Genomic DNA, 18125 nt, shown 5'->3' with positions numbered 1-18125 from the left:
TTGTCGGACAGATCCACCGTGGATCTGGTCGGAAAAGGCCATATCGACGCACGACCGGCAAGATCCATCGTGGATTTGGCTAGAAAATGTCATATTGGCGCACGACCAGGAAGATCCAGCCGGTCATGCACCAATACGGCAACTCCAGCCACCCTTCGGCGGTGGTGGCCGGCTGTCCATATTTGAGGGTGGGTTAGGGGTGTTTTTGTTAACTTTTAATATTTTATTATAAGGGTGTTTTGTAAATAAACAAACATATGAGGTATTTTGTTAATTTATAAATCCTACATCGTAATATCCGCCCAATTCAACTTTTTTCAAAAAACTTTTCTCAAAAATACAAAAATGTAAACCAAACAGAGCCTAAGAATTCATGTTTTTATTTGGTTAGATGGTCTCACCATGTTAATAAATTAAGATAGTGATTCTTTTTCATTAGATGGTCTCAACATGTTAATAAATTAAGATAGAGATTCTATTTTATTTAAATAAGAATATTAAATCAGCATCACATATGGCAAAAAGATGTGGAAGCTTGTATTAAGGGCATTAAATTACTTGGACAAAGTCAATCCAATGACAGGAAGAAATCTTCTGACAAAACTAAATAGAAACTATGGGTGCCTTTTGTTTTTGTTGCTATCTATATTCTCAATCATATTCCTAAAATACTTATTTAGTTTATTATTTAAGAAATACTATTTTTTTTTAATTACTTTTAAACTTCTTAAATTTATTAATTTAATTAAACTCTACTAGAAAAAAAATTTAAAAATTAACAAAAATATCTCCATCACCCAGGGGCGGACCCAAGCCCCTTGAGGGTAGGCCCAGGCCTGTCCTCAACTTTAAAAAAAAATTTGAAAAGTTTTTTTAAAAGATAAAAAAAAAAAAAAAAAGTTAAAAGTTAGGTTTTGTCTTTTTTATATTCAAGTTTTTCTTCCCCAATTCCCAACTTCCCATTTACATGTGGATCTGGATTTGGAGCGATTATAATCCATATTTTTGTAAACCTTTGTGTATTTTACTTTTGTTAGAGTTATGATTGAACTCTAAATTTGTGTAGAATATTTTTGGTGGATTTGTGGTTGTTGTAAATGATAATCCTATTTTTTCCTATGATTTTGCATTGAATTTCGATAGGATTTAGGATACTTCTTATACAATTTAGGTTATAATTATTACCTAATTCGATTAATTTGTCTTTGCAAGCCTAAACGATGATTTTGAGCATAAATAATAGTTTTGAGCATAAATTGCGTAACTTGAGCTTGAAAACTCAGAATGACCTGATTTTAGAAGCTTTGGAAAGCTAAGAAGCAGAGTTACAACTTTCATGTTTTGGGTTTTTCCTAACTCTGACTGGACAAGGGTGAAAACTTGGCTTGAAATAGTGAACAGTATGTTGGAAACTGAAGAAAAATGTCTTTGGACGGGCTTCAGTATTTCTGTCATAACTTGAGCTGTACACCTTGGATTGTGCTGATTCTTGAACGAGTAGAAACATAATTTAAAGGGCTACAATTCATATGTTTAAGACTTTTCCATGTTCAGATTCTTTCATGTTCAAATTTGGCCCAAAATATTCTCACCGCGGCAAGGAAAAAGCTTCACCGCGGCGAAACTGCGTCAGATGTGAAAAATAAAACGACGCGTTTTGGCTTGCTAGGGCTTGGTCCTTAAGTGAAAGAGGTATAAATTAGCACAAAAATGAAAGAAAAAGGGTCTTGGTTCGTCATTGGGAAGGCAGCTCTTGGAAGGAGAAGATTATTAAAGATTTGGGCTTCAAATTAGAGAAGATTTCTTCACATTTTGCTTGTTTTTCAATGATGAATCTTGATTCAATTTGTTTTTGTTATTTTATTTTGTTTTTGAGTATGAATTGAGTTGTTTAGCTAGGGTTTGATGTAACCTTGATACAATGATTCAAATTTATATGAATTAATTTACTTTGAGTTTTAATTTCATGATTAAATGTTTATCTCACAAACATAAATATATTTCTTGAATTGATGTAACCTTTTAAATATGTTTATTTTCTTATGTTTTTACCGGTTGATTGGCAAATAGTGGCGGAGTGAGGGGGCCCCCCTGGACAAAAATTCTGGGTTCGCCACTGCATCCACCCATAGTTGTCAGATAGTGGTTGTCGGAATCTATCACAACGGCGTAGAAACGGTCGAAAATGGTCGATAATTCACTGATCTGGCCTTTTCCGATCAGATCCATAGTGGATCTGGCCGGAAAAGGCTAGATACGGCTGTCGTTGGCCAAATCTTGGCCGTCGTTGTCGATCGTTGACCGACAACGACGGCCATATCTTTGGCCATCGCTGACAGCCAAATCTAGCATTTTACAAATGTCGACAGCCAGATCTGACTATAGATCTGGCCTTTTCGGCTAGATCTGGCCGTAGATCTGACCTTTTCAAAGTCTATATTGATGCATAACCGGTCAGATTCGACCGATCTACATCGTAACGCCTTTTTTAGCCAGATTTTGGTGGTGGTGGCCGGAATCTGGCACTGTGGGTTTTTTTATATATTTGGGGTGTTTAGTTAAATTAGTAAACTTATGGAGTTTTTTTTGTTAATTTTTAAATTTTACCTCGTAATATTCACTTTATTCAACTATCCAATATTATTCTCAAAATCATATCTAAAATAACAAAACAAACGGTCCTGATATTAGACAAAAGAATCATGTAGTAAAAAGATAACAGTATGGCATTAATTTGCACTTTAATACGGTAGATTTAGCATAACATACAAAAATGTTAATAAAATTTACAGATGGATTAACGTAGAATAGTCAAAGACTGAGAAGGCGCATGGCTTGAACCTATAGCTGCAGCCGTATATAGTGTATGATCATAATTGGAAGCAGGCATATTTGGTGGAATATTCGGCAAAGCTAACTCAAAATTAAGATATTGAATAACATGCCTTATGGATGGTCTCTGATTACGGTCTGGGTGAGCACACAAGAGCCCCACAATTAACAAACACTCCATCTGTTTCACGTCAAAATTCATACATAACTTCTTATCAGCAATATCCAGAAGTCTTTCATTTCTATATGTCTCCCAAACCCAAGGTACCAATGAAACTTGATCCTCCTCATATTTGTGCTCTATTGATTTTCTTCCACATGCAATTTCCAGTGCAACTACACCGAAGCTGAAAATATCTGATTCCTTGCTGGCCTTCTTTGTTTTGAGACATTCAGGTGCCATGTATTCCTGAGTTCCAGCCAAACCGGTAGCATGTGACCCTTTTGCATGGTCAACAAATGTAGCTAACCCGAAATCCCCAAGCTTTGAATTGAAATTTGAATCTAACATAATGTTGCTTGATTTGATGTCCCTATGCAGTACACATTGTTCCCATCCTTCGTGCAAATATAGTAATCCTGAAGCCAAATCTTGAGCAATTTTGTACCTTATTTCCCATGTCAATAAGCTTTTTCCTTTGAAAAGATGGCAATCCAAGCTGCTATTACGCATAAATTCATAAACAAGTAGAAGATTCTTTTTCTCATGGCACCAACCCAGAAGTTGCACCAGATTCCTGTGCCTCAATCGACTAATGATTTTCACTTCTGATGCATACTCCTTTATCCCTTGTTTAGACTCTTTGGAGACCTTCTTAACTGCAATATAAGAGTTGGTGTCCTTCATAAATCCTCTATAAACCCCACCAAAACCTCCCTGTCCTAACTTGTTTTCGTCATTAAAATTATCTGTAGCGCTTGCTAATTCCTCATACGAAAACTTCTTGGGTCCAGTTCCTCTTTCAAATTCATTATCCATAGTTTCTTCTTCATCTTTCCCATCTCTCTTCCTACCAAAGCAAGCCAGCCGAACCAAAACCAACCCGGCAACCAACACACCACCAACAATACCCAATCCCACAGCCAGCCCGGTTTTGCTTTTCCTACCGTCAACAAGATTTGGGCTTACTGGCGGATTAGTTGAATTACCATCTTCCAAGCTTGAACTGAACTCCCACGAGTTAACTGTATGTGTTGCAGTTGCATTTCCAGTTGCCCCTGAGAAACCAAAAGTTACAAACTCAGGTAAATAAAGCCTCAAATCGACTTTAAAATCAAGGTGCTGCTTCACAATGGTACCATTTCTAAAACCAGTGAACTCAACACTTAAATTCTTTGTGCTAGAATTGTAATTGATCCATGCCTCATTTCTTCTTCCACCCATGACATCACTCCACCATGCCACAGTTTTCACAGACTGCAAAGAGTTGATGTCGATACCCACATGTTCACGGCTGCTGGTTGGATCATGGTAGTTACGATAAATATCAAATTCCACAGCAAAAAATGGATTGGAGGTTGAAAATAATCGCTCATCGTCGTTTGCAAGACCCAAAGACCCTCCTCTCGTGGCGTTCACAGGAATCATTGAACCTTGAGGCGCCAGAAAGAAGGTCAACCCATCTCCGTAAGCACTTCTGTTTTGAGAATCAATAATGAAAGAGAAATGAGTCGTGAAGTCTGTGAGCTTTTCCGTGGCATTGTCCCAAAGGCGCAGAGGTTTATAGTATGTGGCCCGACCAAACATGGCTTTTCCTGAGGCTAGTAGAATAACTTGGTTTTGTGGGTAAGCTCTCTGGTATGTCATGTTTTCCCGATTAGAACTGAACCTAGAAAAGTTGAACGATAAAGCACTCGCCGCCGGAATTTTTAAAAATAACAAGATGATGATCACAAAGAATTGAATAACAAGAATCCTCTTCGCATTGGAGTTGGAGATGGCCATTTTTGAGAGGTAGGATAAGATGGCTTCTGAAATTTCACTCTCAGAGATCTAAATATTTAGAAGGTACAAGTTTTCACGTGCTTAAACCCCACCCAACTCAGACTAGAGTGGGAGGGATTTATTTTAAATTCGCAAGTAGGAAAAACATAATAAAAACAAGTTGAGCAGCCTTTGTTGAACGTAGTCAATTAACTATAATATTTTTTATGAAAAAGCCTAAAGGATAAGAATTGTCAAAAAGTTAGGATTGCTAAGACAACTTGTATACATTATATAAGTTTTTTAAGATTATTTAACGAATTTTAGGAATCAATTATCCCAATTTTGAACAGAGATGTATGATAATATAAAAAATCAAGTAAAATTGTGCAAATACTATAGGAAACAAGATATCGAATGATTTGTGATGTGGAAGGCTGATGGGATGAGCCTGATATATGAAATTGATCAGGGTTTGATTTGTGTAATTGACTGACGGGCTTGATAGGTGAGATTTTATTAACTAATAAGTGGCAGCAGCAAGCCTAATTAAATTATGAGATTTGATGAGTTACAATTAGCCAAAAGGAAAGGAAATTAGAAGGAAGAAACCTAAAAGCAACTACTTTGTATTGGTGGTGTTGGCATTCGCCGTCTAGAAGGCAAAAGTCATTTCTCATTTGATTATAATAGTAAAATATGGTTGGGCTGACTTGCCAATGCGTTTTTTAATTGGCTATTTCAAAATCTTATCAAAACATCTTTAAAATTAACCTCCTGGAATAGATTTTTCATACCTAACATAAAATAAATAGAAGAGTGAATTTAATAAGTTTGATTTTTTATTTCACTCTTCCATTCATTTTTTACCACTTCATTTTGTATGTAAATCTTTGTAAGATTTCTTTATAAATATAATATTATTGTTTTAATTTTTTGATGCCTCCAAATATAAAGCTTTGAAATAAAACTGCAGAGGAAAAAGAATATAAAATCTTTTATTATAATTAAATCCTCACTTAAAATAGAATGAAAAATAATGGAGTCTAAAAATCATTTCTCATTTGATTGTAATAGTAAAATATGGTTGGGCTGACTCGCCAATGGGTTTCTTAATTGGTTATTTCAAAATCTTATCAAAACATCTTCAGAATTAATCTTGTGGAATAGATTTTTCATACTTAACACATACACACACATATATAATTCTTTAGTCAGGGTAATGTTGAATTCACTCATTAGAATGAAATAATATTTTATATATAAAAATCTAAAAGTGAATATTTATGATGCTTGTATAATTATATTACAACATCATAACATCATAACTATATATATATATATATATAACACTCATAAAAAATAGTTTACTTTAGTTTTGAAGAATCTTTAAATTAGTCAGGCACTTTGTCTTCATTATACTTATTTTTTGACGTGAATTTGTTAATTATCTTGTAATTGGGGATTACATATAGAGAGATATGTATTATAAACATACATATTAAGGGATTTTTTTTTTTTTTTGCCTGAGGAAACTTATGAAGGGAGAGAGATACGAATACAACGTAAATTTATGGGCATGATACCATACCTTGATAGAGTAAATTTTTTTTTTTTTTTTTTTTTTATCAATAATATATAAATTTTCCACAAACATTTGTTTTTTAGGATACATAATAACCAAAGATGCTTTTGAGACACTGACTGCATCATATAATAAACTATATAGAATAGAAACAACTATTAGGGTGTGTTTGGTTCATAAAATGTTGTATTATTGGGAATGTTAGATTAATAGAAAGATAGATTATTATGAAGATTAGTAGGAATATTTAGGAAAATGTGTTTGATTAAGTTGTAATAAATTAATTGGTGGGTATGTTATATTAATATGTTTGGTTGGGAGGATAAATTGGTGGATATGTTATATAGATTACTAAATTGCCCTCCTTTTTAAATATTAATATAATATTAATTTTTGAATAATCTCTTTTAACCCCCTACAATTGAAATTTTGCTAAAACACCTAAACCATATAAAAATTTAATTTGTAAAAAAATCACTCCTACCCACCCCAAGCCACTACTGACCGTTGGCCACCACCATCGTTTGCCATCAGTAGTAACCAAAAAGGTGTACAACCGGTCAAGTCTGACCGACTATGTGCCGATCTGGTCATGCATCTAGCTAGAAATGGCCAGATCAATGGTTGTTAACGACCAGATTTGTGGTCGTTGTGCACCATGGATCTGGCCGTAACGACTAGATCTATTCTAGTGTCGTGCATAAGAATTATGAGTGTTAACGGCCATACTATTCCAGTCGAAATAGATCTGGTTGTTAATGGCCATGGATCTAGCCATTTTCTGCCATATACAACCATTTGGCCATTTTCGGTCGTCGATATGACCGAAAATGACTAGATTGGCATATGGTCGGCTAGATCCGTTGGTCGTGCACCGTTTCAGTGACTATCTACGGTGGTTGGCTAGCGGCCAATGGTGGTGGTTGGCGAGTTGTAGCGGTCCTGAGTGACCAGCAATTTGTTTTAAATCTAAGGGCATTATTATCCAAAAAACTTAATTAATTTGGGGTAAGATTGTAATGATAGGTTCATATAAATTAATTTCAAAATAAGGGCATTTTTGTCCAAAAAATTTAATGACACAAATGTTAAAATTAGCTAGAAAGAATATGTTGCTTAAATTGATGTCTCAACAGAGTGCAGACCAGAAGAAATTCACAAATCTTCAATCTATAGCATGATTTTAAGGAGGCCTCCAGTAGCTATTTTACTTTGTACCTCAAAACGTCGTCGTTTTCTATCAAGATTAGTCTAAGGCAAAGTGATGCCGTTGTAGTCTATGTTAGTTTGTTATAAAACAGTTACTGTACACTGAGCTAATTAATCATTGAATCTACTAAAATCCAAATACTCATCTACTCTCTCATTTTTCTCTCAAATTCTTCGTTCAAACCCTAAGTTTCACGCATGAAATACGTTAATTAACTAGAAAAAAAGAAAGTCATAGTCTCGTATTAACAGGATAATTTTTAGATTGCATGAACTCGTGATTCTGCGATTATTTTAAAAAAAAGAATTCCATTAGTAAACAGAACAGATACAGAATTATTGCAAGAATATAAAAATGACAAATCCAAACACAAGAAAGCCATGGAAGAATATTCTGAAAAACCCTTATTAATTAACTGAACAAACTCTAAACATGAATAAAATTTAACATAGGTATGCACGCAGCTGAAGTTCAGTGATGATTAAACACCGCAGGAGGCTTTTATGCATTCGCTGTCCGTTTTATTTGGGACATTGCTTGATTGAAAGAACTGAAGTAATCCGTGATGATCAAATGGCTTGTATTTTAATGGACGTTCATCATCAACTAGCTCTTTAGGAGTCTGTATTACTCCACTTAAGAATGCAAACAGCACAAGTGAATATCTCTCTATGTTTGGATCCACAATGACACGATGATAACAAGATATTATTCTGTCATTGCTCCATGCCTTCATTGAGATTAATCAGAAAGAAAAAAAGAAAATTGTTAGCATTCCAGAGATGAAATAGAAGACATAAATATAGAATTCGAGCTTTTTATTTTTTTTCCATCTTTCAGGTAAAAGCTCATATCAGGAGAGGATTTTGGATTGACTCACCATGCCTACATCACCGGCGATGACCAAATAAGATGAAGGCGAGGGCTGAAAATGCATCCTCTCTCCATCCTTTGTTCTTAACTCCAAACCCTTAACGTCATCTGAATGAAGAATCGACACCAAGGTCTTATCTGTGTGACCACTTAAAGCAGCAGTATTCTTTTCTGTTTTATGACATTTTCTGTAATTCAAGAAACGAAGAAGATAAGTAGTTGATCTCCTTTGAGACTCGTAATGCTTCTCGTCAATGCCATAGCTTTCAAACAACATTCTCATCACCAATTGCTGCAATGCCGCTACCATGTTTGCGAATGTATGAGCGATTTCACTGGCCAATATTTATAATTGAAACGAATAATTAATCAGAACGATCTAATCTTAATTAATAAGAAGAAACATTCAACAAATAATTTGATAATTACCAGAACCGATCATTTCCTTTTGGCCACAAGACGTTTGTGAAATTTTTACAAGCCTCTTTATTTGTTGCAAACTCAATGACCTAACATAAATAAATAGAAGAGTGAATTTAATAAGTTTGATTTTTTATTTCACTCTTCCATTCATTTTTTACCACTTCATTTTGTAGGTAAATCTTGTAAGATTTCTTTTAAATATAATATTATGTTTTTAATTTTTTGATGCCTCCAAATATAAAGCTTTGAATAAACTGCAGAGGAAAAAGAATTAAATCTTTTATTATAATTAAATCCTCACTTAAAATAGAATGAAAAATTGGGTCTAAAAATCATTTCCATTTGATTGTAATAGTAAAATATGGTTGGCTGACTCGCCAATGGGTTTCTTAATTGGTTATTTCAAAATCTTATCAAAACATCTTCAGAATTAATCTTGTGGAATAGATTTTTCATACTTAACACATACACACACATATATAATTCTTTAGTCAGGGTAATGTTGAATCACCTCATTAGAATGAAATATATTTTATATATAAATCTAAAAGTGAATATTTATGATGCTTGTATAATTATATACAACATCATAACATCATAACTATTATATATAATATATACCACTCATAAAAATAGTTACTTTATTTGAAGAATCTTTAAATTAGTCAGGCACTTGTCTTCATTATACTTATTTTTTGCGTGAATTTGTTAATTATCTTGTAATTGGGGATTACATATAGAGAGATATGTATTATAAACATACATATTAAGGGATTTTTTTTTTTTTTTTGCCTGAGGAAACTTATGAAGGGAGAGAGATCGAATACAACGTAAATTTATGGGCATGATACCATACCTTGATAGAGTAAATTTTTTTTTTTTTTTTTTTTTTATCATAATAAATAAATTTTCCACAAACATTTGTTTTTTAGGATACATAATATCAAATTCCACAGCAAAAAATGGATTGGAGGTTGAATTTAATCGCTCATCATCGTTTGCAAGACCAAAAGACCCTCCTCTCGTGGCGTTCACAGGAATCATTGAAACTTGAGGCGCCAGAAAGAAGGTCAACCCATCTCCATAAGCACTTCTGTTTTGAGAATCAATAATGAAAGAGAAATGAGTCTTGAAGTCTGTGAGATTTTCCGTGGCATTGTCCCAAAGGCGCAGAGGTTTATAGTATGTGGCCCGACCAAACATGCCTTCTCCTGAGGCTAGTAGAATAACTTGGTTTTTTGGGTAAGCTCTCTCGTATGTCATGTTTTCCCTATTAGAACTGAAACTAGAAAAGTTGAAAGATAGAGCACTCGCCGCCGGGATTTTAAAAAAAAACAAGGTGATGATCACAAAGAATTGAATAACAAGAATCCTCTTCGTATTGGAGATGGCCATTTTTGAGAGGTAGGATAAGATGGCTTCTGAAATTTCATTCTCAGAGATCTAAATATTTAGAAGGTACAAGTTTTCACGTGCTTAAACCCCACCCAACTCAGACTAGAGTGATAGGGATTTATTTTAAATTCGCAAGTAGGAAAAAAATAATAAAAACAAGTTGAGCAGCCTTTGCTTGACGTAGTCAATTAACTATAATATTTTTTATGAAAAAGCCAAAAGGATAAGAATTGTCAAAAAGTTAGGATTGCTAAGACAACTTGTATTACATTATATAAGTGTTTTAAGATTATTTAACGAATTTTAGGAATCAATTATCCCAATTTTGAACAGAGATGTGCAAATACTATAGGAAAAAAGATATCGAATGATTTGTGATGTGGAAGGCTGATGGGATGAGCCGGATATATGAAATTGATTAGGGTGTGATTTGTGTAATTGACTGACGGGCTTGATAGGTGAGATTTTATTGACTAATTAGTGGCAGCAGCAAGCCTAATTAAATTATAAGATTGGATGAGTATACAATTAGCCAAAAGGAAAGGAAATTAGAAGGAAGAAACCTAAAAGCAACTACTTTGTATTGGTGGTGTTGGCATCCCGCGTCTCGAAGGCAAAAGTCATTTCTCATTTGATTATAATAGTAAAATATGGTTGGACTGACTCGCCAATAGGCTTTTTAATTGGCTATTTCAAAATCTTATCAAAACATCTTAGAATTAATCTTGTAGAATAGATTTTTCATACTTAACACAAAAGAATAATACTATGTGCATTAACTATTTTGTACTAATCCAAGTTTGAATAGTGTGCACTAATCTTGTGGAATAGATTTTTCATACCTAATACAAAATAATAATACTATGTGTACTAACCATTTTGTACAAAAGAGTAATACTATATATATAATTCTGTGCACTAACTATTTTGTACTAATCCAAGTTTGAATAGTGTGCACTAATCTTGTGAAATAGATTTTTCATACCTAATACAAAAGAATAATACTATGTACACTAACCATTTTGGTCAAAAGAGTAATACTATATATATATATATATATATATATATATAAAACACCTAAATTCTAATTATGAGGGACATATTTTACGGTGCATATATGATTAAGTCCTTTAATCGTATGGGTTAAATTTGTTTCAATTTTATCAACAATTAATACTATATAGTATCCAACATATATAATAAGCATGCATCTTGGGACATACTCATCATCTTGATATATACTTATTTAATTACTTTATGTTATGTTATAATATTATATTCTTTATTTTATCCTCAGAAAGATTAATGAATTTAAAGCTAGTTTTGACCTACACTAAACATTAATTTTTATTCATAAATTATTGGTAATTGAATTATGAGAGATGCGATCGCTTATCAAAAAAGTCTATATAGTAGCAAGTTTGGAGGACATCTTTGTCGAATGGCCCATCTTCTACATGAGCATTTATGTCTTTGCATTATTCGTTTTNATTTTTGAGAGGTAGGATAAGATGGCTTCTGAAATTTCACTCTCAGAGATCTAAATATTTAGAAGGTACAAGTTTTCACGTGCTTAAACCCCACCCAACTCAGACTAGAGTGGGAGGGATTTATTTTAAATTCGCAAGTAGGAAAAAAAATAATAAAAACAAGTTGAGCAGCCTTTGTTTAACGTAGTCAATAATATTTTTTATGAAAAAGCCAAAAGGATAAGAATTGTCAAAAGTTAGGATCGCTAAGACAACTTGTATCACATTATATAAGTTTTTTAAGATTATTTAACAAATTTTAGGAATCAATTATCCCAATTTTGAACAGAGATGTGCAAATACTATAGGAAAAAAGATATCGAATGATTTGTGATGTGGACGGCTGATGGGATGAACCTGATATATGAAATTGATTAGGGTTTGATTTGTGTAATTGACTGACGAGCTTGATAGGTGAGATTTTATTGACTAATTAGTGGCAGCAGCAAGCCTAATTAAATTATAAGATTGGATGAGTTACAATTAGCCAAAAGGAAAGGAAATTAGAAGGAAGAAACCTAAATGCAACTACTTTGTATGGTTGGCTGACTCGCCAATGGGCTTTTTAATTGGCTATTTCAAAATCTTATCAAAACATCTTCGGAATTAATCTTGTGGAATAGATTTTTCATACCGATCACAAAAAGAAAAAAAAAAAAAAAAAAAACACATACACACACATATATATACAATTCTCTAGTCAAGATAATGTTTGAATACTGTTGGATTCACTCATTAGAATAAAATAATATTTTATACATAAAGATCTAAAAGTAAATATGTATGATCCTCGTATAATTATATTACAACGGTAATAAATCTATATATATATAACTCATAAAAAATAGCTTACTTTAATTTTGAAGAATCTTTAAATTAGTTAGGCACTTTGTCTTCATTATACTTATTTTTGACGTGAATTTGTTAATTATCTAGTAATTGGGGATTATATATAGAGAGAGATGTATTATAAACATACATATTAAAGGAATTTTTTTTTTTTTTTTTCCTGAGAAAACATATAAAGGGAGAGAGATACGAATAAAACCTAAATTTATGGGCATGATACCATACCTTGATAGAGTAAATTTTTTTTATCAATAATACATAAATTTTCCACGAACATTTGTTTTTTAGGATACATAATAACTAATGATGCTTTTGAGACACATATTGCATCATATAGTAAACTATATAGAATAGAAACAACTATTAGGGTGCGTTTGGTTGAGAGAATGTTGTATTATTGGAAATGTTATATTAATAGAAAGATAGATTATAATGTAGATTAGTAGGAATATTTAGGAAAATGTATTTGATTAGGTTGAAATAAATTAATTGGTGGGTATGTTATATAGATTACTAGATTGCCCTCCTTTTTAGATATTAATATAATATTAATTTTTGGATCATCTTTTTAACCCCCTACAATTGAAATTTTGCTAAAACACCTCAGGCATATAAAAATTTAATTTGTAAAAAAATCACTCCCACCCACAATAAGCTATTGTTGACCGTTGGCCACCACTGTCATCTGCCATCGGTAGTCACCAAAAAGGCACACAACCGGTTGAGTCTGACCGACTGTGCGTCGATCTGGTCATGGATCTAGCCAAAAACGGTTAGATATATTCTGGTCGTTTTCGGCCAGATCAATGGTCGTTAACGGCCAGATTTGTGGTTGTTGTGCGCCATGGATCTGGCGGTTAATGGCCAAATCTATTCCGTTGTCATGCATAAGAATTCTGGGTGTTAATGGCCATGGATCTGGCCGTTTTACATCCATTTGGCCATTTTCGGTCATCGATATGCTCGAAAATGACTAGATCGGTGTTTGGTCAACTAGATCCATTGGTCGTGCACCGTTTCGACAACTATCGGTGGTGGTTAGCGAGTTGCAGTGATCTTGGGTGACCTGTAATTTGTTTTAAATATAAGGGCATTATTGTCAAAAAAACTTAATTAATTAAGGGTAAAATTGTAATGATAGGTTCATGTAAATTAATTTCAAAATAAGAGCATTTTTGTCCAAAAATTTTAATAGTTAAGGGTAAAATTATAATAAAATTAAGATTACTAAGTAATCTTAAAATACTTAAGAAAATAAAGATAATCAGATTACCACTTATATAACCAACAGTAATTACTATTGGTTTTAGAAAATTACTAGAATGTTATATTACTTGATAATCAAATATAGTACTTTAAGTAATATAAGATAATATTACCTCAGGGGTTTACTCTCAACCAAACACACCCTTAAAGGGTTATTTGTAACTTTTCATTCATATTGTGATCATTATATATAATTATATTTCCATTTCTTATAAGTTGAGACTGGATCGTTTTAATGATAAAGGTTGAATGTTGACACAAATGTTAAAATTAGCTAGAAAGAATATGTTGCTTAAATTGATGTCTCAACAGAGTGCAGCCCAGAAGAAATTCACAAATCTTCAATCTATAGCATGATATTAAGGAGGCCTCCAGTAGCTATTTTACTTTGTACCTCAAAACGTCGTCGTTTTGTATTAAGATTAGTCTAAGCCAAAGTGATGCCGTTGTAGTCTATGTTAGTTTGTTATAAAACATACCGTACACTGAACTAATTAATCATTGAATCTACTAAAATCCAAATACTCGTCTACTCTCTAATTTTTCTCTCAAATTCTTCGTTCAAACCCTAAGTTTCACACATGAAATACATTAATTAACTAGAAAAAAAAAAAGAAAAAAAAAGTCATAGTCTCATAAATATTTTAATGAATTAAAAAAGCCCATTTAAAAAAAAGTCATAGTCTCGTGGATAATTTCTAGATTGTATGAACTCGTGATTCTGCGATTATTTAAAAAAAAGAATTCCACTAGTAAACAGAACAGGTACAGAATTATTGCAAGAATATAAAAATGACAAATCCAAACACAAGAAAGCCATGGAAGAATATTCTGAAAAACCCTTATTAATTAACTGAACAAACTCTGAACATGAATAAAATTTAACATAGGTGTGCACGCATCTGAAGTTCAGTGATGATTAAACGCAGCAGTAGGCTTTTATGCAGTCGCTGTCCCTTTTATTTGGGACATTGCTTGATTGAAAGAACTGAAGTAATCCTTGATGATCAAATGGCTTGTATTTTAATGGATATTCATCATCAACTAGCTCTTTAGGAGCCTGTATTACTCCACTTAAGAATGCAAACAGCACAAGTGAATATCTCTCTTTTTTATTTTTTCCTTCTTTCAGGTAAAAGCTCATATCAGGAGAGGATTTTGGATTGACTCACCATGCCTACATCACCGGCGATGACCAAATTAGATGAAGGCGAGGGCTGAAAATGCATCCACTCTCCATCCTTTGTTCTTAACTCCAAACCCTTAACTTCATCTGAATAAAGAATCAACACCAAGGTCTTATCTGTATGACCACTTAAAGCAGCAGTATTCTTTTCTGTTTTATGACATTTTCTGTAATTCAAGAAACGAAGAAGATATGTAGTTGATCTCCTTTGAGACTCGTAATGCTTCTCATCAATGCCATAGCTTTCAAACAACATTCTCATCACCAATTGCTGCAATTCCGCTACAATGTTTGCGAATGTATGAGCGATTTCACTGACCAATATTTATAATTGAAACGAATAATTAATCAGAACGATCTAATCTTAATTAATAAGAAGAAACATTCAACAAATAATTTGATAATTAACAGAACCGATCATTTCCTTTTGGCCACAAGACGTTTGTGAAATTTTTACACGCCTCTTTATTTGTTGCAAACTCAATGCCTAAGCCTTCATGACGAGGAAGATTGGGCAACTTCAAGTAGCCATGACCAGGGTTCGGGTCCACATTTTTCATTTTTGTTTCTTCTGGAAGTCGAAACAATTCTTTGAGCGCGTCAAATACGTTTTCACGAAATTCTGAAGAGAGTTTGTGGTACGAAGCTACAAATCAGCCATATTCTTCAAGAGCAACCATGATTTCATTGCATGCTGATACCCAACAACTTGAACCTGGCTGCAAATTTTCCTTTGATAAATCTACAATGGGAACTTTTGGTGCTGTTACGGGATTGATATTGGTTTTATTATTATTATTATTATTATTATTATTACTATTATTATTATTATTATTTTAATTTTTAAATTTTAAATTTTGAAAGTCCAAGGGATGAGGGCTAATTACGTGGAAAACTCAGGTTAAATAGAGGGAATTGAGATTCTAAGTTGCCCTTTTAAAGTCCGAAACTTTTTTTTTTTTAATTTTTTTTATTGACTTATAATCCCGTCTTATCCGAATTCTCCTGACTTTTGTGAAGAATATCATAGAGATGCTCACACAGAAAAAAAAAAAAAAAAAAAAGTTACATCTGCAAATAATATGGAAATATGATTGGTGACATCTTAACTACCAATTCAACTAAAAGGTTTTGTGCTTTCATTATTTTTTATTTTTTGGATAAGTAAGTTATATCATTAAAAAAAGGAGAATATACAGAGAGGCCATAAAAGATTGACCATTCTAACTTAGAACAGGCCCTTAGATAAGAATAAAAATACAAACTTAATTGACTGAAAACCTAATTTCCTCTTATTTTGTCTTTCAAGGCAGTAAGCACGCTAAAGAAAAGAGATAAGAGGAGAAGAGTAAGCAAAGAAATACAAAGACAAAGACATCCTACCACAGGGCATGTCCTTGGATAGGTTAAAAAAAAAAAGACTAAGAACAATGCTTTCAATAATTGATTTGTCTTGTTTAGGAAAATTGGTATATTCTGAGAAGAGAAAACGGAATCAGATATTTGAAACGGGAGAAATGATAAACTAAAAATAATTGAAAAATATAGAAGAAAACAATAAACCCATTTCAATATTATTTGCTTCCATGTGCAAAGTAGAGGGGAAGTCTAATCGATATATATGTTTAGATGGTGTACCAAAAACAATTAAGCAGAGTTTAAATTATGGAATAAATTGTGTTAAGTGAGACAATATAGGTCATTTCATTAATATTTGATGTCTTACATATAAATCAATCAAATAGTTACGTTAGAAGATATTATTATTATCAATTATTTTTTAATTATTTCTTATCCAGTTTTTATCTCAATATTTTTTATGCTTCATTGACTTAATGACTAAAAACAAGACTGGTATTGGCAATTTAGCATAAACAATCTAGAAATCATTAGTTAGCATAACCAAATAAATAAACAAACCCTTTCTTGAATCATAGATTGGACATCACATGCCACCAATTAATTGTTAACTAATTCTTTTTTTTTTTTTGGCCTATAATATTTTAGTTTCTATTCTTGTACGAATCTGCTTATGAAGGAAATTTTCATATGTAATGAAGAACCATGCACTCTTTTTATTATGTTTTTCTGTAATGAATTATCGATCATATCCTTTTTTGTTAAGATAAGGCTAAATTAGACTGTAATCCTGGTTGTTGCATTAGAGCTAGCTATTTGATTAAGGTTAAAAATAACGTGGTTTTTCCAAGAATTTAGATTTAATTTCGAATTCAAATGCTTTCTGTGATATCTTTAATTTTAAGAAAAAAGTATAAATGATACATTTAAAGGATAGTTTAGGTGGAATCAGGAAAAAAGGAATTCCTTTTGCTTTTCAGAAATCCCATGCCCACCGATTACAAAAACTGGGGATGAGGTTATGGATGAGAATGAGTTGAAACATGTTGACCAAAGAAGAAAAAGGGTAAAAAGATCAAACTGTAGTTTTGTTTACTAACTCATGCGATGTCGTTTTTATTTATCATTGTCATCTCTCTCATTTCATATAAAAGGAGGCCAACTGCAGTTTGTAATGTACTGTAAATAAAAAACGATCTACTACGAATTTCAGCTCTTAGTTTTCTTTCAATTTTTTTTCCAAAACTCACATGGTATCAGAGCCTGTGACTAGCGTCCATGGCTAAGGTTTCTGGTTTTCAGTCTGATAGTAACATGGAAAAACAGCTCTCGGTTCAGCTCAGTCTTCACTGTTCAACTCTCTCAATTCAATCTTCAATCTTCTCATCTAGCTTACAAGTAGTGAATCCGAAGCTTACAAGGGATAATTACAAAGACAATTACGCTTCTGGAGGTTGCAAGTCTTATCAGCCGTAGGACGCATGAATTAGAGGAACATTTGACAGGTTTTGTTCCTGTCCTAAACCCTTGATTGCTTCAGAAATGATTGTTCTATTGAATCAATTGAAAATAACCTAACTAAAGGGAAGATTAATCCAGCTTATATGCTTGGAAAAAGACTGTAAGGTTCTTGTAACTTGGTTTTTGGCTTCTATTTCAGAATGTATGTTTAGTCATTTTCCAAATGTCAGTTT

The 18125-nt window shown here is 32.7% G+C and overlaps 3 protein-coding genes across 3 annotated transcripts; all 3 read right to left on the bottom strand.

Annotated features, from left to right (window-relative positions):
• Window positions 1-2797: 2797 nt before the first annotated feature.
• On the bottom strand, window positions 2798-4777 carry LOC116112316 (L-type lectin-domain containing receptor kinase IX.1-like). Its single transcript, XM_031398470.1, has one exon. It carries the CDS (start codon window positions 4775-4777, stop codon window positions 2798-2800), a length of 1980 nt encoding a protein of 659 aa, XP_031254330.1.
• A 3255-nt stretch (window positions 4778-8032) lies between these two features.
• LOC116112315 (2-oxoglutarate-dependent dioxygenase AOP3-like) lies at window positions 8033-10110 on the bottom strand. The gene is made up of 4 exons (XM_031398469.1): window positions 9802-10110; window positions 8854-8933; window positions 8432-8759; window positions 8033-8281 (listed from the first exon to the last, which is right to left on the bottom strand). The coding sequence occupies exons 1-4, from the start codon at window positions 10108-10110 to the stop codon at window positions 8033-8035; spliced, it is 966 nt and encodes a 321-aa protein (XP_031254329.1).
• Window positions 10111-14805: 4695 nt separating this feature from the next.
• Window positions 14806-15632, bottom strand: LOC116112314 (probable 2-oxoglutarate-dependent dioxygenase AOP1.2). The gene is made up of 3 exons (XM_031398468.1): window positions 15487-15632; window positions 15059-15386; window positions 14806-14946 (listed from the first exon to the last, which is right to left on the bottom strand). The coding sequence occupies exons 1-3, from the start codon at window positions 15630-15632 to the stop codon at window positions 14806-14808; spliced, it is 615 nt and encodes a 204-aa protein (XP_031254328.1).
• Between the last annotated feature and the right edge of the window lie 2493 nt (window positions 15633-18125).

The sequence above is a fragment of the Pistacia vera genome, unplaced genomic scaffold, assembly GCF_008641045.1.
Source record: "Pistacia vera cultivar Batoury unplaced genomic scaffold, PisVer_v2 Contig660, whole genome shotgun sequence".
In the NCBI taxonomy this organism is placed as follows: domain Eukaryota; kingdom Viridiplantae; phylum Streptophyta; class Magnoliopsida; order Sapindales; family Anacardiaceae; genus Pistacia; species Pistacia vera.
Note: the sequence above shows the minus strand (reverse complement) of the source record. Positions and strands in the feature narration are given on the sequence as shown.